The 26,468-nt window shown below is 51.1% G+C and overlaps 2 protein-coding genes across 5 annotated transcripts in view; both read right to left on the bottom strand.

The window, feature by feature from the left end:
- Positions 1–6,740, bottom strand: part of Crocc (ciliary rootlet coiled-coil, rootletin) — a 39,736-nt gene extending 32,996 nt beyond the window's left edge. Inside the window, exons 1-3 of one of the 4 annotated variants that reach the window (XM_034501557.2) lie at positions 3,685–5,090; positions 1,342–1,894; positions 816–957 (exon numbers count right to left, since the gene is read on the bottom strand). In XM_034501557.2, the coding sequence (XP_034357448.1) occupies positions 816–957; positions 1,342–1,401 (202 nt within the window). In that variant the 5' untranslated portion in view covers positions 1,402–1,894; positions 3,685–5,090. Of the gene's footprint in view, positions 1–815; positions 958–1,341; positions 1,939–3,684; positions 5,091–6,559; positions 6,675–6,722 lie in introns of those variants that run through there. The other 3 variants (XM_034501559.2, XM_034501558.2, XM_076933852.1) reach the window with 3 other exon arrangements.
- Positions 6,741–10,464: 3,724 nt separating this feature from the next.
- On the bottom strand, positions 10,465–22,752 carry Necap2 (NECAP endocytosis associated 2). Its single transcript, XM_034502909.2, has 8 exons — positions 22,594–22,752; positions 19,384–19,484; positions 17,892–17,996; positions 17,725–17,806; positions 16,612–16,720; positions 14,228–14,405; positions 12,170–12,254; positions 10,465–11,590 (listed from the first exon to the last, which is right to left on the bottom strand). Exons 1-8 carry the CDS (start codon positions 22,683–22,685, stop codon positions 11,542–11,544), a joined length of 801 nt encoding a protein of 266 aa, XP_034358800.1. The 5' UTR covers positions 22,686–22,752; the 3' UTR covers positions 10,465–11,541.
- Between the last annotated feature and the right edge of the window lie 3,716 nt (positions 22,753–26,468).

Raw genomic sequence — 26,468 nt, 5'->3', positions numbered from 1 at the left:
AGTCTGAACCAGATTACAGCAGCCGTACAGCTGCCAGCACTCCACGCCACTAAGGACCCAGCTGACCTTACATTATACATGCTGCACCCCAGGAGGACCTGTGGCCATCAGCTTTTGTGTCCAAGTCATTAGGCCTCTATAAGAGCCTGGTCTGAGCTGCCCCCACCCCCACCCCAAAGGTTAGCTTCAGACAGCTCACAGCATCCCCGGTAAGAAATTCAGTATCTGGTGTTCAAATCTGAAGCAGTGAGTGGAAAGGGTTAGCCCCACCCCCTCCTCTAGCTGTGCCACATGGGGAATAAACAATGTAAGTTTGGGCAAATGGCATCTTAGCCTCCGAAGGCTCCTCCATCACAGAGCTGTGCCTGTCTCCCTATGTGTATTCAAGGAGTAGGGGCGGGGCTGAGGACATGGATCAGTGCATAAGGACACATGCTACGTACACAAGCATGAGTATCTAAGTTCAAATCCCAGCACCCATGTAAAAAGCTGGGCATGGCTCCTCGGGTACCTGTAACCCAAAAGCTACTCGTGAGAGAGCCAGGAAGGTCACAGGACTTGCTTGCTGGCAGCCTAGCTCCAGGCTGTGTGAGAGCCTGAGGTAAGGAAACAACAGGTGGAGAGCACCTGAGCGCTTCTTTGTCGTCCTCGTGTTCACAGGAAATGTATCTGTACACATGTGTGCACGAGACACACACACACACACACACACACACACACACACACACACACACACACACACACGGCACCATCTGTATCACAGCTGCTGAGAAGGGAGAAGGGAGAAGGACCTGCACAGGGTAGGGAGGTGGTACCTGGGCTCTCAGGCTGGGAGAGGTTGCTGGTGATGATCTCTCTGACACAGACAGGCAGGCTGGCTCCCTGCAAGTCCTGGGCTGAGTTCTGCACACTCAGGCTCTTCTCTTGGTCTGGTCCCAGGACACAGCTCTCCAGGGTCTGTGAGAAGAGAGTTTTCAGGGACCGTAGACCCCTGACTTCCTGGCCTCTAGGTTGGGCAAACAAAGGGTAACCTGCAGAGAGCTCCTGCTAGGACCTGAAGGGCAGAGAAGGTAGGGAGGAGCTTGCTGTGTCGGAGGTCACTAATCCCTAAAATCCATGAGGGGCCCTTCCCCCACTACTGTGCACTGAGATTAAGGAGTCCCAGCATTGGCCTGTGTGGCCCCCAAGCTGAAAACTGTGACCCCTGCACACTTACCCACACTTTCCTCTGCTCACGGCAGCACCACTCCTATCAGTCTATCAGGTTATTCTGCCCTGCCCTGCCCTGCCCTGCCCTGCCCTGCCCTGCCCTGCCCAGGGTGGACACAGCTCAGGACCCACCTGGATCACAATCTCCAGTGCCAGCTGGACCTGCAGGGATTCTGCCAGCCCTAGGCTCATGGAGGGGGGTCTGTGGAGTATCCACAGACCCCCTCCCTAAAGTACGAAGGTCGAAGGTCGTCTCAGCTACACGCACCAACGCACTAACAGCACTAACAAACCAACGCCAGGCTGCTCAACTGAGCAGCCCAGCAGATTAAGTTTAAATCCGATGGTGCCCACACGTGACCATGCAGGGGGTGGGGAGAGATTCAGAAGGGAGAGGAGAGGGAAGAGCAGCAGGAAGCAGAGGTGCCTGAGAAGGGCCCAGCCAGCGCTCAGGAAGGAAGAATGCAGAGGAGCGGGAGAATTTGAATGGAAGGGGACAGTATTCCCCTTAACCCCTCCACCATCCCCAGGCTGTGGGTCCTGCAGCCTTACAAGTCCAGCTGAGGGAGGCAGGAAAGGCCAGAGTTCCTAGTTTATGGAGCATCTTCCCTGACCCGGAACGGGATCACGTGGTTTGCTCAGAATCCATTCCTAGCCTGCTGCTGGGCAGATACATGCTTGTGCACTACAGGTTGAAAGCAAAAAAAGCAGGAGCTCAGACAAGACTAGGAGCTGAGCCCCTCCAAGCCTCCCCCCCCCCCCCCAGTGTCCCAGCATCCTCCTGTGTAAGAGCTGGCACTATGGAGGCTCCCACTGAGCTGCCTGGGAGCAAAGCATCTGCCTGTCAACAGTACACAACAGGGTGCCAGTTTCACCCAGTGAACACTGGGTAAATATTGTCTTCACTCGGTAGAAAACTCAAGTGCACAGTCCCTGGGCCCCAAAGTCCGAGAGCAGTTTCCCTCCCAGAAGCAAGAAGGCTGTGTGGCACAGTGGTAAGGACCTGGAGTTGCTAGCCTGCCATGTGTCAGAAGTATGGCCCTGGATAACTTACCTCTCCTCAGTTTCCTTATTTGTAAACAAGAACAGAGTCTTTGTGGGAATTAAAACTGCTGAAAGCAGGAAGAAGTTCAGAAGGACTCGAGGCAAGGTTGAGCTCACTGTAGCTCACTTTAGCACGACCTGCTGGCTTCTACGCTCCAGGTCCCTAGGTTCTAGGGTGTGTCGTTCATTTAATCATCCTACCAGCCCATTTACGGATGAACACAACGAGGCTCAGAGGCATGGAGGGCACACCTATTCAAGGTGACATGCTGTAGAGAAGTGTAAGCCTGAAGCTCATCCCCCTTAAGCCAAACAGACTCCCCAAATGGCTAAAGGGCAAAGCCAGGCCACTTGATCTGCAAGACCTGCTGCCATATCCAAGTCAGTCAGACCCAAGGATGCATAGGTACTGCATACATACGCCTCGGTCCAGACTGGACCTCTTTCCCTACTAAGGAATCTGTGGTGCAAATGGAAAGAATGTACACCTGGCCAAGAAGGTAGGAGCCACCAAGCTGTTATGGAGCTCTGAAGGCTACTGAAGAGACAGCAGTGTGGAGAGAGAAAGGGAGAGGGGACATTTTAGTGGGAGACTTGAACAGAGACAGGCTGAAGACAGAACAAGCTAGACACAGGCAAAGACAGAACAAGCCAGAGAATGAGATGGAGCCAGAAGATTAGAACATTTTGCCAAAGTTAGTATGTGGCCAAGCAGAACAATTCAGTCAGAAGCTGAAAGAAGCCAGTCTGAACTAGTCAGTGTGGAGAGAACTTTTTAGTCAGAACAGCTGCGTTGAACCAGCCAGCCAGAGATCAGAAAGAACTGCAAAGGATGAGCTTATTCAGCAGTGAGTCTCAGAGCTGAGAACATTCTAGGTCTAGATAAGATTGTATGGAGGCTAGAAGCTTCCAGGACTAGGCCTGGGTTAACAGACGCAGGCAGTAAGCATCTGAGACAGTTGGAGCAGGAGAAGAAAAGATACTTTTGTCCCTTCCCAAACTCTTGGTGAAATGTGGCCCCCAGTGTAAATGTTGAGAGGTGATGGGAACTTTAAGAGGGGATTAGATCAGAGGAACCAATGCCTTCCTCAACACTGTAGTTTATTTATATCATGAGCGTGGGTTGAAGCAGGCGTGGTGGCTCAGGTCTGTAATCCTGGCACTTTGGAAGTAAAGGCAGTAAATCTTATGTTTGAGGCCAATCCTGGCTACGTTAAGAGAGACAGATGGTGCAGTAGTTAAGAACCTGGCTGCTTTTACAGAGGGCTCAGTTCCCAGACCCACCTAACACCAGTTCATGGGGGATCCAATGCCTTCTTCTGGTCTCTGCAGGCACCAGGCATGCATACGGTTTACAGATGTGAGTGCAAACAACACTTATACACATAAAATAATCTGAAGGTGGGGCGCTTCTGCAGGCAAAGTACTTACCACGAACGCATTAGGCCTGGCGTTCTGAATCCTGGGACCTATGTAATACAGGGTGTGCTGGATAGTTTTATGGCAACTTGACACAAGCTAGAGTTAGCTGAAAGGAGGGAACCTCGGCTGAGAAAATGGCTCCAGAAGATCTGTCTGTAGGGCATTTTCTTAATTAGTGATTGATGGGGGAGGGCCCAGCCCCTTGTGGGTGGTACCATCCCTGGGTTGATGGTCCTGGGGTCTATAAGAAAGCAGGCTAGGCAAGCGATGAGGAGCAAGTCAGTAAGCAGCACCACCCCATAACCTCTGCATCAGCCCCTCCTCTAGGCTCCTCCCCTGCTCGTGCTACCGTCTTGCCTTTCTTCTATGATGACAGTGATACAGAAGTGTGAGTTGTTGACATAAGGCCTGCTCAACACCCAGCGGGAAGCCATCTGTAAACCTGCCTTGTGTTAGCCTGAGGTGCGAGGGTCACAGGAGTCCATGAGCTGGCGTTGCCTTAAGTACTCCTGCAGTCAACAGGGTCAGTGCTGCCTGTTGCTGTTGTGACCCCATCCTTTGTAGTTTCTGGCTCTTCCCGGTGACTGGACTCCATGCCTCACCTCCTGACTCTCAGCCCCTGTCTGCAGGGACAAGGAGATCCTCTGAGCTCATTCCAAACCTATTTACCTATTTGCCATGCCTTGCCAAAAAAAAAAAAAAAAAAGAAAAAGAAAAACAACAACAACAACTCCTCAGCAACTATTCACAAGTCCCAAACATACCAGTTTTTCCTGCCATTTACCCCTCATTTTCTCTGGTCTCTGACTGGAAACTGTAACAAAAGTATTGAGCCAACCTAACCCCACCTCATCAGAAGGCACCACTTCACAGTTGTTGACATAAGGCTTGGTGAAGGTAAATAATTTGTTCACACTCACCAGATCTGGGGAGTTGAAGCCACAGCTGAGACCCAGGTCAGCCTGGTCTCAGAGTTGTTTTATTTTACTTTGGTTTTTCAAGATAGGGTCTTTAAGTATCCCAGGATCGCATCCTACCTCCACCGTCCGAGGGCTGGGATTATAGGTGTACATCATACCCGGTTCCTTCAGTGCTGGGGGTTGACGTCAGGGCTTTGTGTGTATCAGGCTACATTCCCAGCCCTTTTAGTTCCAAGTTTTAAATAGTAACAGCAACAACTGACATTATGTATCTCTTGCTATGTGCCAGTCACATCCTGGTCCCTAATGTATACTATATAAGCCACTGCTTCACCTGAACGGCTAAGATGGTCCCCCAAGGTCTCCTGCTTCTTGTCTCCCAACACTATTCCGCTCCACACAGTGAGATCCTGTCCGTCTCTGCTCAAAGCTCCCCACTTGTCCCAACCTGAAAGGCCTACTGAGCCTGGCCCCAGCCCACCTGCCCCACCTCATAGCCTTCTCTTCCCTACTACTCTGTCACACTGGTCTTGATTCTTCAGACTCCCCTCCCCCCCCAACCCCAGCCATGTTCCCACCACACACCTTTGCACCTGCCATCCTCTCTGCCTAAGACCTCCCTCTCTCTTCCTCTTTGTACAAGATGAAGTAAGAGTTACCTGGAGATCAGAGCTGGCTCAAAACCCTACCTTCTGGGAGAGCTAGCTTGGACCTCCCAGTCAAAGTGGTCCTTGCTGGTAGTAATTCACTGCTTACATCACTATCTCTACAGAGAGCCGCGAGCAAGTCTTCTTTGTGCATTACCACCTCCCTGGTGCCTAGGGCCGGAAGTTCTACACACAGTTGTTGAATGAATGAATGAATGAATGAATGAGTAAGTGAACACGGAGGAGAGCCACAATACAGGCTGAACATCTCTAATCTGAAAACCTAACACTTCCAAGCCAATGCCACGAGTAGCCCATACTTAACTTTCTGTGACAATCCACAGGACAACCAAAACTGTGCCAAGCTATAGACGCAAGCCATACGGCTGACTGAGGTAAGGTGCTCGGGTGCATTTTGTTTTGATTTGGGTCCTGTCCCCCCAAATCTTTGTATGTATAGGTAAGTATCTAAAAGTTTGTTTTAAATGAAGAACTTTTGGGATACTTAATCTGAATGGGAAATTAAATGGGAGGGAATAAATAATCCCCTTGACTTTGCCTGTGGGTTGCATAAATCTCAGTCATGCCACACAGCCAGGGGTCACAAGACACCAGTAAATCCATGTCCAGCACCAGGGGTCCAGGCCAGGCAGTGTCCCCTAGAAGGGTTAAGGGTGCCTACCCTCAGAAGGCCCATTCACCCGCAGGACTCGCGTCTGGGGAGGGGAGAAGCTAATGAAGAGAAAGAGTATTTGGGAGTCTCCCCAAGGAGCCATCCATAGCCTCTCCTAGTCTTAGAGCCACTTGTGAGCTCAACAGGAAAACAGGAAATCTGAAGTAGACAACACCTGAGGGTCTCAACTTTCAGACAAGTCCAGTACCCAGGGGACTGGATAAATCTGGGGTAGGGGAACATACATCCCTCTGACTTGGGTTTGCAAAAAGCCTGGGAGGGCTCTCCAAATGCCCGCTCCAGAGCTGCTGGCTGGACCCATCCTGAAAACTCCTAGGTGGAGGTGCAAATCTCTGCACAGGCTCCGGTGGCCTCGCCATTCTGGAACGCTCACTGATTGCGCTGGATCTCAGTTTGCTGCTATGCACTATGGAGAGCCTTTACCCACGAGATCGGCTAAAGGGAAGAAGAGCATCCCGCCGAGGGACGCAGGGCCGAGCCTAGCAGTCAGGAGGCCACCGGCAGCGGCGCCTGGTGACAGTCCTACCCGAGGGCTACGTGCAAGAAAGCCAGGACATCCCAGTAAGAAGCTGCTGGGCCGCAGGCCCTGGGCCCCAGATAGGGAGACTCCAATGGGGACGTACCGCTGGTGAGTCCCCTTCCCGCCTAGACATGGCCAAGCTAAGTCCGAAGGGGGTCGTCGGGGCGCTGGAAGCCCCCAGGTCACCCACACCACTGCAGAACGCCCCCTTAGCCCGGCGCACCCGCCCCGTCTCCGCCCCGCGCACGCGCGCCGCGGCCTCCTACCTTCGCGGTCCGCCGCCAGGAACAAGAAAGCACAGCCAGGGGCGGAGCGTGCGCTCGGGGGGCGGGACCAAAGGCGTGGCGACGTAAAAGGTGGAGTTAGAATGGCGGGATGGCTCAACCAAAGAGAAAGTCCTTCGCGACCAACGGGCGAGGGCGGGACCGAGGCGGAGTGAGCGCCTCCTGATGGAGAAAGGCGGCTGAAAGGGAGCATGCGCTTCACGGTGAAGGAAAAACCGCTCGGCCAAAGGGGCGTGGCGTGACTGTGGGCGTGGCTCTGTTGAAGGGGCGTATCCGACGTAAAGCAAAGCGGCCGCGGGGTGGAAAAAGGTACTACGGGGCGGGGCCGTGGCCATGGGGCGGGGCTCGGCCGGGGCAGGGCGGGGCGGGCTGAGCGCAGGAAGGCCCTCCCGCAAGGGGCGAGGAAGTCTGGCCAGTTGCGCTCCCTCTGCTCCTTTTTCCTGATGCCCACCTTTGTTGCTCTGGACCGCCCAGCAGTAGGATCTTCTGAGCTTTCCGCACGGCGGGATCCGTCCAAGCCTGTAGATGCTTACTGCCTTACGGGCGCTAAGTCTCTGCGTTCCAGCCAAAGATAGCAGCGACCCAGGTGGTGGCTATCTCCTTTATTCGGCCCTCAGTCACAGAAGAAGTGCTCTAGGCTTTAAAAGATCGCTTTCCTGGATGATGGAGTCTCACTCTGCCTTTGATTTTTCACTTTGTAAAATGGTGGTGCAGACAGGAAGGGTACCTCAGGGGTTAAGAGCGCTTGTTGTTCTTGCAGAGGACCTAGATTCGATTCCCAGCCCCCACATACATACAGGCAAAATACAGACACATAAAATAATAATTAAGATCTTATTTTTAAAAATGGTGGTGCCCTGATTGTTACCATATCATACTGCAAGCTCATCTGTCTGATTCTTCTAAATGGAATAAAACAGAACTGCTGATTTCCAGACAACACAGATGGGAGTTAGTTGCTCCAAAGAACCTTTCTAAACAGGTCCACTTCCCCCAAATTCTTTCTTTTCCTTCTGGTAGGTGGTGGGCTACAAGGGAGGTTAAAGCATTTAAGAACCATCATTAAACTTGGGAGGCAGAGGCAGGCGGATTTCTGAGTTCGGGGCCAGCCTGGTCTACAGAATGAGTTCCAGGACAGCCAGGGCTACACAGAGAAACCCTGTCTCAAAAAAACCAAAAAAAAAAAAAAAAAGGATTGAAAGAAATCAAAGTTCCAAGGTCTGTTGTAGCACTGGCTGACTGGAGAATGCCTGTGTAACTCAGATTGGCCTCAAACTTAAGTGGTCCTCCTGTGTCTCTGTCTTCCAAGTGCTGGGATTAGAAGTGGGTATCTCCCTGCTGCTGCTTAAGTGTTTCCTGTAGCCTAGGCTCTAGTTCCCAACTTCTCACAGAGCCGAAAATGCCTTGAATTTCTGATCTTCCTGCCTCTGCCTCCCAGATGTTGGGATTACCGGCTGGGCCACTGTGGCAGTTTTAGTTGCTAAGGATCAAACCCAGGGCTTTGTGCATGACCAAAGCTAGGTGAGCACTCTCCCACCTGAACCATACACCTCTTAAGCCTGCCTCTTTTGTAGTGCAGCAGCTAGAACCTCAGACCTCAAATTCCATCAAGCTAGAGCCCTAGTCCAGAGACAAACGGTCACCGTCTCACTTAGACAGGTCAGTGCAGGCCTAGCTTTCTGGACTCTATGTAAGCTTACAATGTTGGCCAGGCCTGGGGCCTCTCTCCAAAGTTTAACTAGGAAGACCCAAGTTCAGATGCTGTTAGCACCCAGAGTCTTACCGGATGCTGCTGGACTGTGCTTGGTTTCTCCCTGGCTGTCACTGGCCAGTTCCGGCCACAAGACTCTACAAGGTGTTTCTTCAAAGCCAACAGAAGAATTTAAAATTTCTTAGCAAGGTCCCCCCCCCCCCCAAAAAAAAGTACGTGTGCGTGTGTGTGATATGTGATCACATATATGTGTGTGAGATCTCCATTCTGTAGCCTTGACTGCCCTGGAGTTATATAGATCAGGTTGGCCTCAAACTCCAGGGTTCTGTCACCTTCTTCACATGGGATGCTGAAATCTCATAAGACATAATCCCATGACACCTTGCATCACTGCTATGTTCTATTGGTTCGAAGTGGGGATTCCATTTGGTAACAAACACCAAACTGTGTCTCCACCCCCACCAAATCCCTCAAGGTGGTGCTCCTCAGGTTATATCCCTAATAGCCTTCATCCCATGGCCAGCAACTCAGGTCACCCAACTCTAGAGACCTTACTTCCAGACAAAGCTGTGAGGTTTTGAGTTATGGTATTGCTCTGCCATAGCTCAGCCAAGTGAGGCCTCAGTCAGGCTCTGGCACCCTCTGTTGGCCTCTGAGGGTACAAGGCACACGTGCTGCTCACACATACAGGAAAGCAAAATATTCTCATACACAAAAAGCAACATTTTAAAATAATAGTGGAGGGCAAACTGAGGAAAACACCTGACACACAGGGGGAAAAAAGTGCAGTGGTCATACCTACAACAAGGAGACATCCTAGATCCAGAGTCCAGCTCTGATTCCAGAAGCTGAGCGCTGACCTCAGAATATTTTTAAAAGTTAAGTGGGGCTGGAGAGATGTCTCAGTGGTCAAGAGCATTGATAGCTCTCTCAGAGGTCTTGGTTCAATTTCCATCCCCCACTTTATGGCTCACAACTGTAAATCTAGTCTTATGAGATCTGATGCCCTCTGTGTCCTCCATGGACACCATGAAATGTATGTAGTGTACAAGCACATATATGTATGTATGTATATATGTATGTATACACACACACACATACACACACACACACACATATATATATATATATATATATATATATATATATATATATATATATTCAGGCAAACACTTATATACATAAAAATACACAGAAAACGATGTCTCTGTGTGTCCACCAGTGCAGGTGCTCAGGGAAGCACTGGGCCCCTTGGGAGTTGGAGTAAATGGCAGTTGTGACCTGCTGACCTGGGTGCCTTTGCAAGAACAGTACACTCTCTTAAATGCTGAGCCATTTCCCCCGCTCTACAATGCTCTTGATACCAAGTCTCTCTGTGCAGTCCAGGCTGGTCTGGAATTCACCATCTTCCCACCTCCACTTCCCGAATACTCAACTACAGATGGGCACTACCACGCCTGGGCGACCGTAGTTACAGGCACCCTATGGGTAGGTCTGCACAGTCCAGTTCTCACTCTCCATACACAGAGGGCAATCGCTCAGATGGGCCCAGCTCTCTTGTGTTGTCAGTGGGCAGGATCCTGCAGTCCTGCTCCCCTCTCCCCATGCTGGTCACCAGACACTGGCCATGCAGGATCCTGCAGCCCTGCTCCCCTTTCCCCATGCTGGTCACCAGACACTGGCCATGCAGGATGCTGCAGCCCTGCTCCTCTCTCCCCCATGCTGGTCACCAGACACTGGCCATGAAGCTGCCTGCTGTCCAGGACCTTCGGGCATTAGCATTTTCTAAGACCTTTTTCCCTGCCTGGCCTCTGTGAGATGGGTCTGCAGAGACAAGGTTCTCTACAGCTTTGTCCACGGAGGTGACACAATCAGTCTCCACTAGTGACTCCTTTAGCCACACTGAGACATGTTATTCTTGGAGTAAAAGGTTCAGGCTGTCCTCTGGATAACAGGATGCACAGACACCCAAGAGCAGAGCAGCCATGCTGCCAAAAACATCCATCCAAGATGTAGTAGAGAAGTAAAAACATTTATTTTTTTTTCCATCTTTAAAACTCTGGTCCCACAAGGTCAGCACAGTCTTGACCCTTCAAAAAAGAAACCTTTTAACTGAAGGTAAGGTTAAGTCTATAAAGAAAACAAGAAGGTTCACTGAGGAGACAGTAATTTCTTATAAGTCACTCCTCCTGGTGGCCTGAACTTCCAGCTGACAGAGCTCCCTCTGTCACAGTGTCTGAAGGAAAAGGATGTATGTACAGATATGCTCCTCCAGAAGCCACCCAGGAAAGCCAAGTGGGTCAGCTACATCATGGACCTGTGAACTCGGAGTAGAACCAGAAGACAGGCAGCCTGGCCCAGTCTGTGATGCTTCAATTTCCCCACAGCACTGTGCAGCTGGCTTCCGGAGCCTGCCTCATCTGAGGTTGGAAGAAATGAAAGCCAGGTATGCAGGCTGCCTCCCACTGCTGCCTACTGGGCTCAGGGCAGAAGGGTTGAGTCAGAGGCCCTCGCCAAGGTGGGTCCCTCACAAGGGTGCATATTAGTGCGGGTCAGCGTATTAGCAGAGCAATGTGTGAACATTTTCAAAAAGCTGCTTACTCCTTTCAGTGCCCCCGACAGCCCATTCAAGCTGCGGCTCAAAGACTCACTAGCAGCCAGGAAGGTCTCCTCTGGAAGTTACCTGACACCAGCTACTATGAACAGAGTGCAGAAGTGCCCTGCCCAACAGCGAATCTGGGACACCTGCCAACCCGAGAAGCAGAGCTGAACCCAGGCCACAAATTCAATGCATTCTGTGTTTGGGGTCTGTGTTTAATAAGGATCTCTTGGTGGAGGAAGGCAGGTCTGGGTCTCAGTGAGGAGGGCGATGGGCTCGGCGCCCCGGAGTGTTTGCTCCCGTGTTCTGGCTGAGCAGCACTTGAGCCCCAGCAACAGTGTGGCACGGTGCCAACTTACTGCTTCTTGTGCTCAGGCTGTCAGACAGCCAGGAAAGAGCCAGAGACCAGCCAGGGAGGACTCTGCCTCCTTCCATGGGCCAGGATGAGGCAGCTCCGTCCCAGAAGTCGGCTGAGGAAAAAGTTGTGCAGGTCAAAACTGGACCCAGCCGGTGCCTGGCTGAGCCTGGCCAGAGGGGGACCTGTGAAAGACAGGGAGGGTGGCAGTATCCCGCAGAGCAGACAGACAGAGCAGGCGTCTTGTGGGGCAGCAGCTCTGAGCAGGTAGTCCCCAGACAGCCCAGAGCAGCAGGTAGCAGATGTGGTTCAAGGATCTAATCTGGCCTGTGTGTGGATTTCAGCTGTCTGTTCCTTTACAGAAAACAGACCTGTGCTGACCGCTCTAAATCCTCCCATACACCCAATAACAAGAACCTGGCATCTTCCCACACTGAGCCTAAGGACAGGCCTTAAAGCTCAGGAGATGCCTTGCCTCAAAGGTTCCATGAAGATGGTCCTGGTCTAAAATCTGGGTCTTGATTTTTGACCCAGGGCAAGCCTTGGTGAGAACTGGACAAGTTTGGGGCTGGAGGTCTCAGGCATGGGGACCAGTGAGAAGCCTTTACAGGCAGAGGGCAGTGCCACCTAGGGCTGGGCTCTGCCCCGTGCCTGCTGTGAAAATGTCTAAGCAAAGCTGGTCATTCAGCAGGTCACCCAGCAAATCCAGGGGTCTCAGGGAAACAGGTCTGGCCCCACCCAGCCCAGAAAGCTACCCTCCTCACCCTGTGGATTTGGTGAAGTCGCCCCAGATATCAGCAGTGGCAGCGGCAGCAGGCTTAGATTGTGGCCAGAGTTCTGTGGCACCTCCTAGTGATGTCCCCAAGTCCAGTGAGAAGGAGAAAAGAAACAGAGTCAGAGAGTCTTCCTGGTGGTCTCACTAAAAGTGGCCAGTCTTAGGACCCCCAGGCAGCTGCAACCCAAGGAGACATGTTATAGGAACAAACAACGTCAGAGAGGGCCACATTGCCACCAACTTTTCCATAGGCTTTTGGTGGCCCCTAGAGAGAAAGCAGGAGCCACATACGAGGTGGAGGGAAGGGTGTCAGGGAAAGTGAGTCACCCCTGTGCCCTGCCCTGGGTCTGGAGTGAAGAATGCCTCCCAAAAACCAGAGCTCCTTCTAGAAGGCCCGGAGAACTGTGTGGATCAACTGGTTAGAGCCACGGGCCACACCCTGCAGGGAGAGCCTTCCAGCCGAGGCCACACTAAAGCCAATCTTGCACCTCTCCCACAGGGATAGACCTACTCTTGGCTTCCTGGCACCTTTCCCATGATGCCAGTGGCCACTCTGCCATTTCTCCTCTACTCTTGAGTTGGGAACCCAGATAAAACCAAGGTCCCAGATGGGGCACTTGACAGTTTGCTGAGTGCTGAGCACAAATTATCTCATTTGAACCTCACCACAGCCCCTAGGAAGGCCAGGCCAGGATTAGCTGTGTGCCGGTGCAGGTAATCCTTTTCTTCTTACTCCTATAGTTGATAGGACTATTGCATAGTAAGCAGTGAGCATGCTCACTGAGGCATGAGCACTGGGATGGAAGCCACGGGGAGCAAGGGTTCCATGTGTACAAATGGTCCTGACAGAACGGTGCGACACTTGGGCTTTCAGCTTTGTTATGGCATATGAAGGTGTTAAACGCATGCTCCACCTGTTTATCAGAACGTTACTCCATCCATCCTAAGTCAAGGGACACTTGTGCTACAGTGTCTTCGGGGCCTAATCCTCCACATGCACTCAGGCAGGGGCCAGGAACCAAGGAAGGCTGAGATACACGCAAGAGTGACCTAAGCATTTGGGTGGTGCTCCTGTCCCTAGTGATGTCTAAGCCAGTGATCCAGTGAGCACGCTCTGAACATAGTAAGAACCATTTCCGGATACTGGGCAGAGGCTAATTTCAACTCTGGCACTCTCCTGACCAACCTCACATGACTGAGGTTGGAAGCCTGATTTTCAGAGAGAGGCGCCAACATCAGAGACTCTGAGAACCAGGAACACAGGAAAGCTTCATCCCAAACCTGCTGCCAGTGCACTGGCACCACTGCAGATACCCCCAGCCTGGTGAGGAAGTGGTAAGGGGAGCCCAGCCCACAGCCTCTCAACTTCCCAGCACCTGATGGTGGACTGAGAGCCCACACTAGGTCTCCTGCCCCGCTTCTGCTCACCATGGCACTGACAGCGGCATCACCTCTCTAAGAAGGTGAGCCTTGGCCGGGCGGTGGTGGCGCGTGCCTTTAATCCCAGCACTTGGGAGGCAGAGGCAGGCAGATTTCTGAGTTCGAGGCCAGCCTGGTCTACAGAGTGAGTTCCAGGACAGCCAGGACTACACAGAGAAACCCTGTCTCGAAAACAAAACAAAACAAAACAAAACAAAACAAAACAAAAAAGACCGTGAGCCCCAGCCACGCTCTTCTGTGTACCTAGAATGCTACCGTCCCTGACCCACTGGCCTCCCTGCACAGTCTGGGCTCCTCCGGAGGGTCCCCCAGTGGGGATAATCAGGGCACCACACATTTGGCCTCTGTACCTGTAGTTCACCTTTCCCACCATGTGAGCACAGACCATTGACAAAACATTGAGGCCCAGGCACTGCCTACCAGGACAAGTGCCCTGAGGGAAAGGAGAAAGGCCAAGGAATAGAAGAACCTCCAGTGTATGCAAAATGCTCTCTACTGCCACCATCTGGTCACACAGGTACAAAGCAAGTAGGAGAAGGAAGCCACACACTACTGGAAACAAAGCTGCCAGGTATGGTTGGAACAGTCGACCCCAACCAACACTCACCTGAACCAGAAACAACTGCTGGCTGAACCAGAGAGCCCCCCACAGACAACTGCTCGCCAGAGGGAGGGATGAGGGTAGAAGTCTTGCCCCCTGGAGGAGGGGGCAGCAGGCTCAGCCCTCCTGTGCTGGCGGGCCTGGTTCTTGGGGTCCCAGCTGCTCCTTCCTTCTTTCTCATGTTCTAAACGGAAGAGAAGAATACAAGTCAGCTACCGTGCCAGAGTCAGATGCACTGGAAACCCCATGGGGACCTCCAGTCCTCAACACCTGCACAGCAAATGACGGTCTCAGACGGCAGCAGCACGAGCTATAGCCAAGCCACCCATTTTCCCATCTAGCACCAGTACGGTCAGTGTAAACTCAGCACCTAATCTCACTTCTCAACAGGAACGTACACACCAGATTATACCCATCCACCACTCCGTCCCACAAACACAGCCCGAGTATCCACCGGGTCGGACCGACAAAGACAGAGCAGCCAGGACACTCATGCACGGTGGGCAAGGGAAGCTGGTCAGAGGGCTCTGCCGAAGCATCCAAAGGCATCCACAGTGCAGCACAGGCTTCTGCAGCCCCATCCTCTCATGAGCAACAGAGACACACGCTTGGCCATTCACAGCAGCAGTGTCTGGAGCTGACCCAGATGGAGTACCAAGTCCATCCTCAGTGAAGCAGATGAACCAGGAGCACAAGCTCGACGGCGTGTGCCATCACAGAGGGCAAACAACCACAGGGGACATGGGGGAACTCTTACTGCACAACAGTGAATGAGGGGATCACATATGGAAGTGAGTAAGTCTCCCACACAACTCACACGAGTGAAGCACAGACCCAATCCAGAGCATTGGAAGGCAGGGCAGACACTCCCAAAGGGCTCAGTCTTCTACTTCCTGACCAAGGAAAACCCCATGCTTTTAAGGTATATAGAGTGTGTATGTGTGTTCATACATGTGGCTGAAGGTGCATGTGAGTGTGCAGGCCACAGGTCACCCGAGTGTCATTTTCAGAAACATCACCCACCTCTTTTAAGTCTGCCCCCTAGTGCCGGGACTATAAGCATGTGCTACTGACGCAAGTATGTTTACATCAGTCTGGGGACTTGAACCCAAGTTCTCACGCTTGCAAGGCAAGCATGTTACCGACAGTCATCATCTTCCTAGCCCTTAAGTTTGGATTTGAAAACTTCACTTTGTTCTGCATTTACCATCCTGGCACTTTTCTGTACACAACACCTCAATACAACATAACAAAGCAGCGAGCCGGAAACCAGCGCAAGCCACACTGATGAAGACAGCAGTCCCTGCTTGTGACCACAGCAGCAGCAGAGGTGGAAGTCCCAGAATCCTCCACATGCACCCAGTTGGGCTAGTTATTTCTCCTACCCTGGCCAAGTCCCCTCCTGCCTGTGCCTCACTCTCTCGTCTCTTACAAAGGGAAAGGCTGAAGTCGTATGAGAACACCTGAAACACTACCTGGCCCACAGCTGGCGCTCATTAAGTGTTAGTTTCTTCCAAGCAACAGAAAGAATCACAGTGCCACCAGTCCCCTGGGTTGGACTTGCATTTCTCTCAAGGGCCAGCTGGCCAACTTCAAGGTCCCAAAGCATCACCAGCATGAAGCAGGAGAGAGAGAGAAACAGTAAGTAAAGTAGAAAAGCATTATCTCAGCGTCACGCACTTTCTCTGTACAGCTCCATTTGGTCCGTGGCTCCCCCAAATGCCTCCCAACTCCACTGCCCCCTCCACTCCAGCAGCTAGGAAGAGAGCATGTCTGGGTGCCCAGTCCACCCTAACCTGTTCCTTTTCAACAAGAGCTGGCAGGGGATGCTGTATGCAGAGCCACACAGGAAGAAGACTCGAGAAGCCAGGACAAAACCACCAGCAAAAGCTGCCCCAGACTCCTAGCATCCTCCTTGTTGCCTTCTAACCAGAGTGCTCCCAGCCTTCCTTACTCAGGCATGAGGCCAAGACAGCTTGAGATAAGGCCGAGGATTCTCTCGACCCACTCCAACGGGCAGGCTGGAAGCACCAGTGCTGGTACTGAGTGCCCTCTGCTCCCTCATGCCTGCCCACCCTCAGGTCACTGCTTCCAGAAAGTCTTCCTTGGGTTCCTGCACTATGGGCCATGCCTTTCCCCCCAGAAGTCCTAGCTCTGGGACACGCTCTGGTCGTAGTCTCTCCTGCCATTTTGCAATCCCATTTGTATAGGCTCCGCTCAACTTGGAATGCCATGGAAGCAGAGGCCTGGTGCCCAAGGGTGAACCTGCCATGAGGGGAAGCTGCTGGATCACTTCTGCCTACATGTATGGACTGAGCTGGGAAGGCTGTGGGAATGGGAGGCTTTGGGCTGGGCGGTGACCCACAAAGCCACGTGAGGGCAGGACTCACTGCGATGTTGATCTTGATGGTCTGGCCCTCCTTGAAGCCCAGGTCCAACTTGGGGCCTGCCTCTGGGTTCTGAGCTTGTTTTGCAAACTCGCACTGCTGCTTCACCCACCTGGGGAGGACCAGGGAGAGAGGTGAGGCAGGAAGAGCAGTTGCCCTGCACTCACCAGCACACCTTCATCCAGGAAGCCCGTGCTGAGGCAGACTTCCCAACCAGCGGCTCCAGTCCCAGCTTTGGCCCTGTCAAGCATCATCTGCACCCTCGTTAGCAGGAAATGGTTTAGATCGGAGGTTCTCAACCTGTGGGTTATGACCTCCTGGGGTGGTCATCTAAAGCCATCGGAAAATACAGATATTTACATTATGACTCGTAACAGTAGCAAAATTAGTTATGAAGTAGCAACAAAGTAATTGCATGGTTGGGCTCAGCCCAGTGAGGAACTGTATTACAGGGTCGCAGCGTTAGGAAGGTTGCCGTCTCCTGCTTTAGACCCTATGCTCTGAACACTGAAACTAGATAAGCTCACTCCCACATGGTACCCACATGTGAGAGCCTTTCCCTCTAGCCCTTGGCATGGCCTCTACCTCTGGCTTCTACTTGGACACTCCTGTGCTGAGACAAAGCAGGTGCCTAAAAGCAAAAGGCCGCACAGCGCTTCCGACCTTCCTACAATGCTACTAGCAGCCAATGGGACAGGGGTGTCCACACAAATGGCCAGGCACTGTCCACCTCTTGCAGAGGCAGAGCCCTGAAGATGCTCTGTCCTTCCACAAAGGACACCAAACATCTGCAAAGTGACCTGGAAATGTTAGTCCCAACATTATAAAGGAGCAGACCCTTAGAGAGCCACAGGAACCAGACAAGGACTCTGGCAGCTCAGGGGCTACTGAGAAAGAGAAGGGACACTGAGAAGGCTAGGCCAGGTGACACAAGAGGCACATAGCTTTGGGGACCAGCAGAGCAGAGAGAGCCACCCAGAGTAGGGCTGAGCGGCCACTAGCAGAGGAAACGTCTTTGGACGTCTTACCAGGAAGAGCAGTTTGTCTGGGGAAGAAGGAAGAAGGGAGAAGAGGAGGAGGAGGAAGAGACAATACATGTCCCTAAGAAGCACTCACTTGAAATGGTCCTGTAATGCCACGTTGAAGTCAAAGGCGTCCCCTCGGTCCCCAAAGCCAATCCCAATAAAAGCACGTCGCCCTGGGGAGTGGGGGTAACACCCGTCAGTCTCACATTTCCAAAGGCAATGGTTCTGCTCAGAGGAGCCCTGGAGACCCACGCATACCGTTTCCATCTTCAATGCGAATAACGAAGTACCTGCTGGAGTCCGTCACACTCTCCACAGCAGTGCCGGGAAACTGGTCCACGGGGGCCTGCGCGAAGAGCTCCCCTGTAAGGACAGGGTGAGGGCGGTGGGCCTGGGCATCCCTCCAGCCTGGTGCTGTTGTGTATCTGGGCTTTCCTGTTACAAGCCACACCAGAGAGCTGGACAGATGGCCAAAGCCTGCTCCAGGATCTGGTTCTCACTGAAGGGACAATGCCTGCATGAACCACGGGAAGAGCAGAGCCATAGAGGGCTTACAGGCCACATGCCCACAGTGTCCATAGTTTTTATTTAATTGAGTAGTAAAAACAGTTCCAAATCCAAAATCAGACTACTTTAAAATAACCCCCATTTCTAGGCCTTTTTTGGGGTAGGGGGATATGTAGCCCTGGCTGTCTCAGAACTTACTTACATAGACCAGGCTGGCCTTAAATTCACAGATCCACCTGCTTTTGCCTCCAGGTGGGATTAAAGCCATAGCCAGCTTTTGCTTTTCTTAAACATTAAAAACTTTTACACTGGACCTTCTGTGCCCACACTGTAACGCCAGGCTAGGGCTGCCACCACCCAGCTCAGCAGCTTTATCTATCTGTGGCTGGCTCCAAGCCTGAGGGTGATGGGCCATCACAGATATGTCACACCTTAGAAAGGCCTAACGCCAAGGAAGGACTGTAAGAGCAGCCGGCAGGCCCTGCAGGAAGCACAGCAGTCATGGTCCCACGGAAGTATCTATAACACACTAGCTCAGTCTAGTTTCAGAGACAAAGCAGAAAAGATGACAGGTCTCGAGCTACAGCCTTAGGCTGCCGATGTAGCTCAGTCGGTTGGCATGCATGGCTTTGTTTCTCGGCAGGGCATGAAGCAGGCATGGGGAGACACACCTATAATTAATGTACTTGGTAGGTAGAGCAGAAAAATCAGAAATTCAAGGTCAGCCTTGGCTATGCAGTTCCAGGCCAGCCTGGGCTAAATGAGACTGTCTAAAAAAAAAGAAAGAAGAGGCACCCTTGTGTAGTATCACCTTGTGAACTCTGGGTTCCCACAGCTCAGCGAAGACCACAGATCCAGGAGCTTTTAAGCTGGGCTCCATGCTCAAAGGAACTCAAATGGTGCCCTCAGTGTGTGATCAAATGCACCCTTGTTTTCTGGTTTGAGAAAGGTCCTCCCATGTTCTGGGATAAGCACGACAAGGCACTGGCTAAGTCCAGTGTCTTAGAAGCAGCTGGGTCACAGTGATGACCTGAATGAAAACGGGTGGCCTTGGAGCCCGCAGCCTCTTATAAGCTTAGCCCACCTAGCTCAGCATGTCAGCACTTAGGTGCACCCAGAGGCCTTCCTCTTGCAGCAATGGTTCTGCTTTGGCTCTGAGCAGCCTGGCTTGGCCAGAGCAGTCTCTCTCTTCCACAGGGGGAAGCTCAGGCATCTTAGCCTAACCCGTGTCCTGGGCCTTTACCAGAGGTCCTGTCTTCCAACTTGATGTAGGCCACCTTCCCTTTCGCAGTGATCCGCAGCCGGCCACTCCACGATGGCTGGTCCAGCTGCCACTCTGAGGCCCTGTGAGGACAAAAGACACTGAGCTCCATGCTGGGAAGAGAATGTGGAGGGCTGCTCGATCAAGGACATGGCTGGCAAACCTGTGTCACTGAAGATCACATAGCCTCTGCTGGGCAACTGGACTATTCTGATGACATGAAAAGAAAATGTGTCCACACTGATGCTGTGTCACATGCAGGGGCCAGTGAGATAGCTCAGCAGGGAAAAGAACCACTGCCAAGCCTGACAACCTGAAACTCCACAGGGCAGGCAAGAACCAACTCCCACAAACTGTCCACTGACGGTCACTCCCACGGCAGCACACGTCCACAGACAGAGACACACAAACGAATATAATTTAAACAAGTTCTTTTCTGAAATAAGTGTCTCAGTGTGTATCCCTGGTTAGCATGGAAGTCCCTCTGTGGACCACACTGAGTTTAAACTTAGAAATCCACCTGCCACTGCTTCCTGACTGCTGCAATTAAAGTTATATGCCATCATGGGGCCCACATGGTAGATGGGAAGTAACGAGTCCCCTATATTGTCTTCTGACTTCCACACAGACATGACAGGAATGTGCCCACACAGATAAACAAAATAAACAAGTAAATAAACTTAAAAAAAATTCTTATTACAGGGGCTGGAAAGATGGCTCAGTAGTTAAGAACACAGGCTATTCTACCTGAGAACCCAAGTTCAAGTCCCAGCATCCACATAGCAGCTAACAAGGGTCTGTAATTTGAGTCTTACAGGCTCCCTCTGATCTCCTCACATACAAAAAGTAAATTTAAAAATAAAAACTGAGCCGGGCAATGGTGGCACACGCCTTTAATCCCAGCACTTGGGAGGCAGAGGCAGGCGGATTTCTGAGTTCGAGGCCAGCCTGGTCTACAGAATGAGTTCCAGGACAGCCAGGGCTACACAGAGAAACCCTGTCTCGAAAAAAAAACAAAAACAAAAACAAAACCAAAAAAACTGAAATAGCTATAGAAAAAGCTACTCTTGGCATGTATCTCCTGAAAATGGCTGTACCTCAGTAACTACACAAAATCTGAAGCTCATAACTTTTACATTATGAAATAGTCTTCAAAATCTCTAGTCATTTAAAGTTGTAAAAATATTATTTTTAGCTTGTGGCCATTCAAAACTGCAGGCAGTTGGAGCGTGCTGGCATTTGAAACCACATGCAGCTGTTGATTGCTGGCCCCTATTCTGAAGACCACAGACCTTCACCCAAGTGGGATTTCCTTTTCCAGCTTCCTTTCCATAGAGGAAGCAGCTAGAAACAATAGCTAGCTATTGTTTCTGTTAAGGCGCTGTGATGCCAAGCTGGCCAGACCGATCAGCTGGGGCCCTGAGACCACGGAGGAAGTACAGAGGGACAGGATCTTTGGTAGAAAGAGCTTGAAAGTGCATGAGGGTACAGGGGAGAGAAGAGTGGCTAGGAGGCTTATTATGGGATGTATTCCAGGCAGGAGGAAACAAGGACCCTCACCAGTGCCTTCTTTGACTCCTTTAGAAGACAACAGTGTCTGAGTTTAGCTGCTGCAGCAGCAAAGAGAAACCCCTGAACAGCAAGCGCCAGGGTACTTCCAGAAGGCTTTTCTGGGAAGTTCTTAAGCAACTGTCAGCTCTCTAGAGCTCTAGCTGGCAGCTGTGGCAGGTCCACACGCGTGTAGATCCTCAGCTAACCAGGCAGCAGGCTCAGTTTCTGTTCCTCTTACTGGCGCCTCGGGCTTTAGATTCGGGCTAAGGAGAGCCCTAAAGGTTAAGTGCTGGGCTGGCAGTTTCTTCTGTATCAAACCAGCCTGGCTGGGTACTTGGTGACCCCACCCTCTGGAGGACCAAGAGCTAATCCTAGTCTGCTGCACGAAGAACCAACAGTTATGGGCAGACAGCCAGTCTCCAGTTTGATAACAGAAAAGGAGACGGTGGGGGAGACGGCCCGGGAGGATGAGCGAGTGTTGAGCAAGCTTGAGGAACTGAGTTTGGATCTCCAGAGCCTAAAAGCCAGGTCTGGCTCCAGCTACCTGTAGCCCCTCCACTGTGTGGGGCGGGGCAGAGAAAAGGGGGATCACTGAGTTTGCTGAACACCTGGTCTAGATAAAGCAGCCAACTCCAGGTTCAGTTAGGGGCCACCTCAAGGGAATAACGGACAGTGAGAAAGCAAGACACTCGCTGGTCCTCCCGTGGCTTCTGCATGCATGTACATGGCCATGCACACCTGCACCCGAATCATACCCAGACACACAAAGCGAGCACAGGCAGCTGTAGCTTGCTGACCTCCATTCTTGTCATTTTAATATTACTTTAAAATGATCACACTGACACGGTTAAGCGTTTGATAAGATACCCGTTGGGAAAATTTGCTATGAGCCTGTGTCACACATGCGCAAAGGGCAGATGGAACTGGCCCCCCAACACACCTGTGCTACCGACTACCTCCGGTTTCCAAACAACTAAAGACACACGTTGCCTTCGAGAGCCACCCTGCCTCCGTAGCAACACCCCACCACAGGGCACAGAGCACATCATGTGTTTTTCATCTTGTTCGGTTAGGGAAGATATCCAATTTTGAGTCTCCTCTCCTAGAATAGAGTCCTGGGTTCCCTTCCAGAGACACTCCGTGTGTTTACAGGCATTTGTGTTTATCTGCCTCAGGTGACGCTTACTCAAGACAAGGGCGGCGGGGTCCTCCCAGTCGCAGGATGTTGTGATCGGGGTGAAACTGAGGTCATGAGAGCCGGAGATAGGAACAGGGACCCTGGGCTTGGTGGGACGGGTCCCCCAGATGGAGCCGGGTTCCCTCCCGTCTCCTCCCGGTGGGGATTTCTGCGAGTGGCAGGGTCTTCTGGGATCGATCCCGCCAAGACTGTCGGTTAGCGCTGTGACACGACCCGTAGACCCCGCCGGGGAAGCCCACTGCCCTCTCGGGTCCCCAGGAGCTGGCTATGACGGTTGCCCGCGTCCCGCTGACGGCTCACGGCCAGCGACCCCTCCTAAGTCTGGCCCCCGATGGAAGTAGCCACAGGGCTCCATCCTTTCCGCCCCTAAACCCGACAACCCGTCCTCGACCCGCGCAGTGCATGTCGGGGCTGGGGGGGGAGGTTAAGCCAGGAACGGTCACCTGTAACCACGGTTGGTGGCCCGCGGCGGGATGCGGTAGACATGGACCTCTGGCTTGACACACAGAACCGACTCGTACTCGCTCTCCTCCATCTCTACCGCCCGAGCTCTCGGGACTTCCGGCTTCTTCCCCGCCCCTCCAGAACCGGAAGTGACGCGCGCTACGATCAGATTCTGTTTAGAGCAGCGGATCCGGCCTCGATCGCCCCCGAGTGCCCTCTGCCGGGCGCCTCAGCTAAGAACGTGAAGCGATTGATCTCTGGCGCTGCGGGACCTGAGGAGCTTGAGGTGCAGCCGACCAGAGCCTAATCAGAACCTGGTTACGGTACAAACGCTGTACTCTAGGCTAGGCTGACTGATATGCAAGGTGGCCTGCAGCCTTTCCCTCCTCCAGACCTCCTCATCGGAATGTCCTCCTCACTGCTAACCCCAGAAGGTTCTCAGAGGCTTCTGGAGAAATCTTGCTCCACAACTTTTTATAACCTACTATGTGCCCAAAGCCCCAGTGGCTTAGCGCAACAGGAGTACAAATCAAAGTTATGAACTAAAGTTCCTGGTTGTCTGAGTCACTGTTCTGTTGCTGTGAAGAGACACTATGGCCAAGGCAACACTTATAAAAAGAAATCTTTTAACTGGGGGGCTTGCTTACAGTTTCGGGGGGTTAGTCAGTTCATTATTATCATGCAGGAGAGCATGGCGGCATGTAGGCAGGCATGATACTGAAGAAGCAGCTGAGAGCTTTATATCATGATCCTAGTGGGGGTTGAAAGGGCCACGCCACAGCACACAGGGATTGGGTGGGGGGGGGGAGGACGAAGGGAGCCCGACAACAGTGACCAGGGCCTGACGTGGGCTTTTGGAAAACTCAAAGACCACTCCCCCTATCACAGCTCTTCCAGCAAGGACACACCCCCTAATCCTATTACGAGAGGTTGATCGCTTGTGAAAAGCTAGAATCATGCAGATTGGTAGCCGAAATGATTTGGGGCTATCTTGACCCTCTGAATAGTCATTTATTGCTCGCCTCTGTATGTGACCTAAGATCCTTGTGACTATTAGGTAAATCCTTTGGAAGGTCCAAACACCAGCTGTCACCAATAAAGGCTAAGAATGTCATCAGATAGCATCTAAGGCCATAAATGATACTTTGCTGTGACTCACCTGCCTGATGTCTCCATCAATGATGTGAAATATGTCTCAGATTATAACTACGTTCCCACCACTGTGGTGGTCTGAATTGGAATGGCCCCCATGGGCTCAGATTTTTGAATGCTTAGAAATTAGGAAATGACACTACTTGAGAGGAACTAGGAGGTGTGGCCTTGTCGGAGGAAGTGTGTTATTGGGGGTGAAATTTGAGGTTTCAAAAGTCAAAGCCCCCTGGGCAGTGGTGGCACATGCCTTTAATCCCAGCACTTGGGAGGCAGATTTCTGAGTTTGAGGACACCCTGGTCTGCAGAGTGAGTTCCAGGACAGCCAGGGCTACAATGAGAAACCCTGTCTTGAAAAAAAAAAAAAAAAGCCGGGCGGTGGTGGCGCACGCCTTTAATCCCAGCACTTGGGAGGCAGAGACAGGCGGATTTCTGAGTTCGGGGCCAGTCTGGTCTACAGAGTGAGTTCCAGGACAGCCAGGGCTACACAGAGAAACCCTGTCTCGAAAAAACCAAAAAATAAAAAAAAATAAATAAAAAAAAATAAAATAAAATAAAAAAAAAAAAAAAGGCATTCCCAGTGGGTCTCTCTTTCTGCTGCCAACAGATCCAGATGTAGAACTCTTAACTACTTCAGCATGTCTGCCTGTATGATGCCATGTTCCCTGCCATGATGATAATGAACTAAGCCTCTAAAATTGGAACATGTATTCTGGTTACTTGAATCTGTGTTCCTGGGCCATGGTCACTCCTATGGCTCCAAAACAAAGTCTCAATTTTCATTGAGGTGAGAGTTGTATTTTAGAACCTACAAATTGAAGTTTAGTAAAATGACTCATTTAAAACAAAGTCCCAGTTGGCTAAGGTAGATCATGCCTGTAATCCCAGTGTGGTGAGGCAGAGGCAGGAAGATGGCTACAAATTCTAAGCATCATTTTTACCAATGAGGGGACAAAAATAAAACTCTGTACTGTCACCCTCAGCGGCCCTAGAAGTTCCCCTAATCTTTTAGGCACCTCAGCTCCACCTAAACCAGGATTTGTGGCTTCAACATTGAAAATAACTTCAGGACTTGCCAGTATAATGAAGCCAAGTTGGAAATTGTACTGAAGGTATTTTAGTATGTTAGGCAGTGATGGTGCACCCCTTTAATGTCAGCACTTGGGAGGCAGAGGCAGGCGGATTTCTGAGTTCGAGGCCAGCCTGGTCTACAGAGTGAGTTCCAGGATAGCCAGGACTACACAGAGAAACCCTGTCTCAAAAAAAAAAAACAAAAAAAAAACAAAAAACAAAAAACAAAAAACAAAAAAAAAAGAAGAAGAAGAAAGAGAGACACTGAGAAAATCGAGCCCCACACAAGGGCATGGATGTAGACTTAAATAAAAGCTGCAGAAAGTAAGACATACCCAGGGTATGTAATGGTCTCCCAAGGGAGAGTCCAAAGTAACTGTCTTAGCGTTAGCCAAGTATTTCATTTTGCTATCTCTCAAGTTATGTCTTAAAAGGTTACTTAACAATTCTTTCTTTTTTTTTTTTTAAGAAAGTATTTTATGTGTACAGGTGATCTCCTGCATGTATGTCTGTGTACCTCCTGTGTTCCTTGGAGGCCAGAATATTGGGCATCTACAACTAAATTACCATGCCTGTGAGTAGCCATGTGGGTTCTGGGAATTGAATATGAGCCCCCAAAGCAGCAAGTTTGGGGACTGGAGAGATGGCTCAGCACCTCAGGACACTGGTGCTCTTGCAGGGGACATAGATTTAATTCCCAGCACCCACTTGGAGGCTTGCACATGGTACACATGTACACATGTAGACAAAACACATAACATACATAAAATACGTACATCTATTTTATTTTTTAAAGAACAGTAAGTGCTCTTAATGGCTGAGCCATCTCTTCAAACCTCATTTCTCTCTCTTTGGGTAAGTAAGACCATCAGGCAGTCTTGAAGATGCTCTGGACGGGGTTATAATCTAATAGGATGAAGCTAGGACTCACTCTCATTGCACAAAAGGTTTGCACGCTATATGATCACATTGTGAACCCCAAAACTGTGAACTGGAAAAACCTGTTTCTTCTTGTGGTGTGGCTCAGCCCTAGCACGTATCTTTTATCCAAGAGCTTTCTGTAAATAGAATTAAATAAAGTCAATCATAGGTCACGAAGCAGAATAAGCATCAGCTGCCAGGAAGTGAACATAAGAAAACACAGGAACAGCCGGGCAGTGGTGGCGCACGCCTTTAATCCCAACACTTGGGAGGCAGAGGCAGGCAGATTTCTGAGTTTGAGGCCAGCCTGGTCTACAGAGTGAGTTCCAGGACAGCCAGGACTACACAGAGAAACCCTGTCTTGGAGAAAGAAAGAAAGAAAGAAAGAAAGAAAGAAAGAAAGAAAGAAAGAAAGAAAGAAAGAAAGAAAGAAAGAAAGCAAACATGGGAAGTAGAAAGGAGAGTTGCGTAATTAAGACAGTGTGGAGAAGGAGAAAGGGCTTTTCCCTCTGGGATGTCCGTGAAGTAGGAAGGATCAGCGGGTGCTTTCTCTGCTTCTCTGGCCTTGAAGGCTTGTACCCCACTATCGGGCTCCTGAGTTTTCACCAAACGTTTGGGGGTTTGTTATTGTTTGTTTGTTATTGTTGGTTTTTTTTTTTAAAAAAAAAAAAAAAAAAAAAAAAGGTGTTGTATACATCCTCTCCCTGTAAATGGAGGTTCTGGTGAGAGTCTT

Source organism: Arvicanthis niloticus, chromosome 5, assembly GCF_011762505.2.
Source record: "Arvicanthis niloticus isolate mArvNil1 chromosome 5, mArvNil1.pat.X, whole genome shotgun sequence".
NCBI lineage: Eukaryota > Metazoa > Chordata > Mammalia > Rodentia > Muridae > Arvicanthis > Arvicanthis niloticus.
The sequence above is the reverse complement of the archived record's forward strand: the minus strand, read 5'-3'. Positions and strand labels throughout refer to the sequence as shown.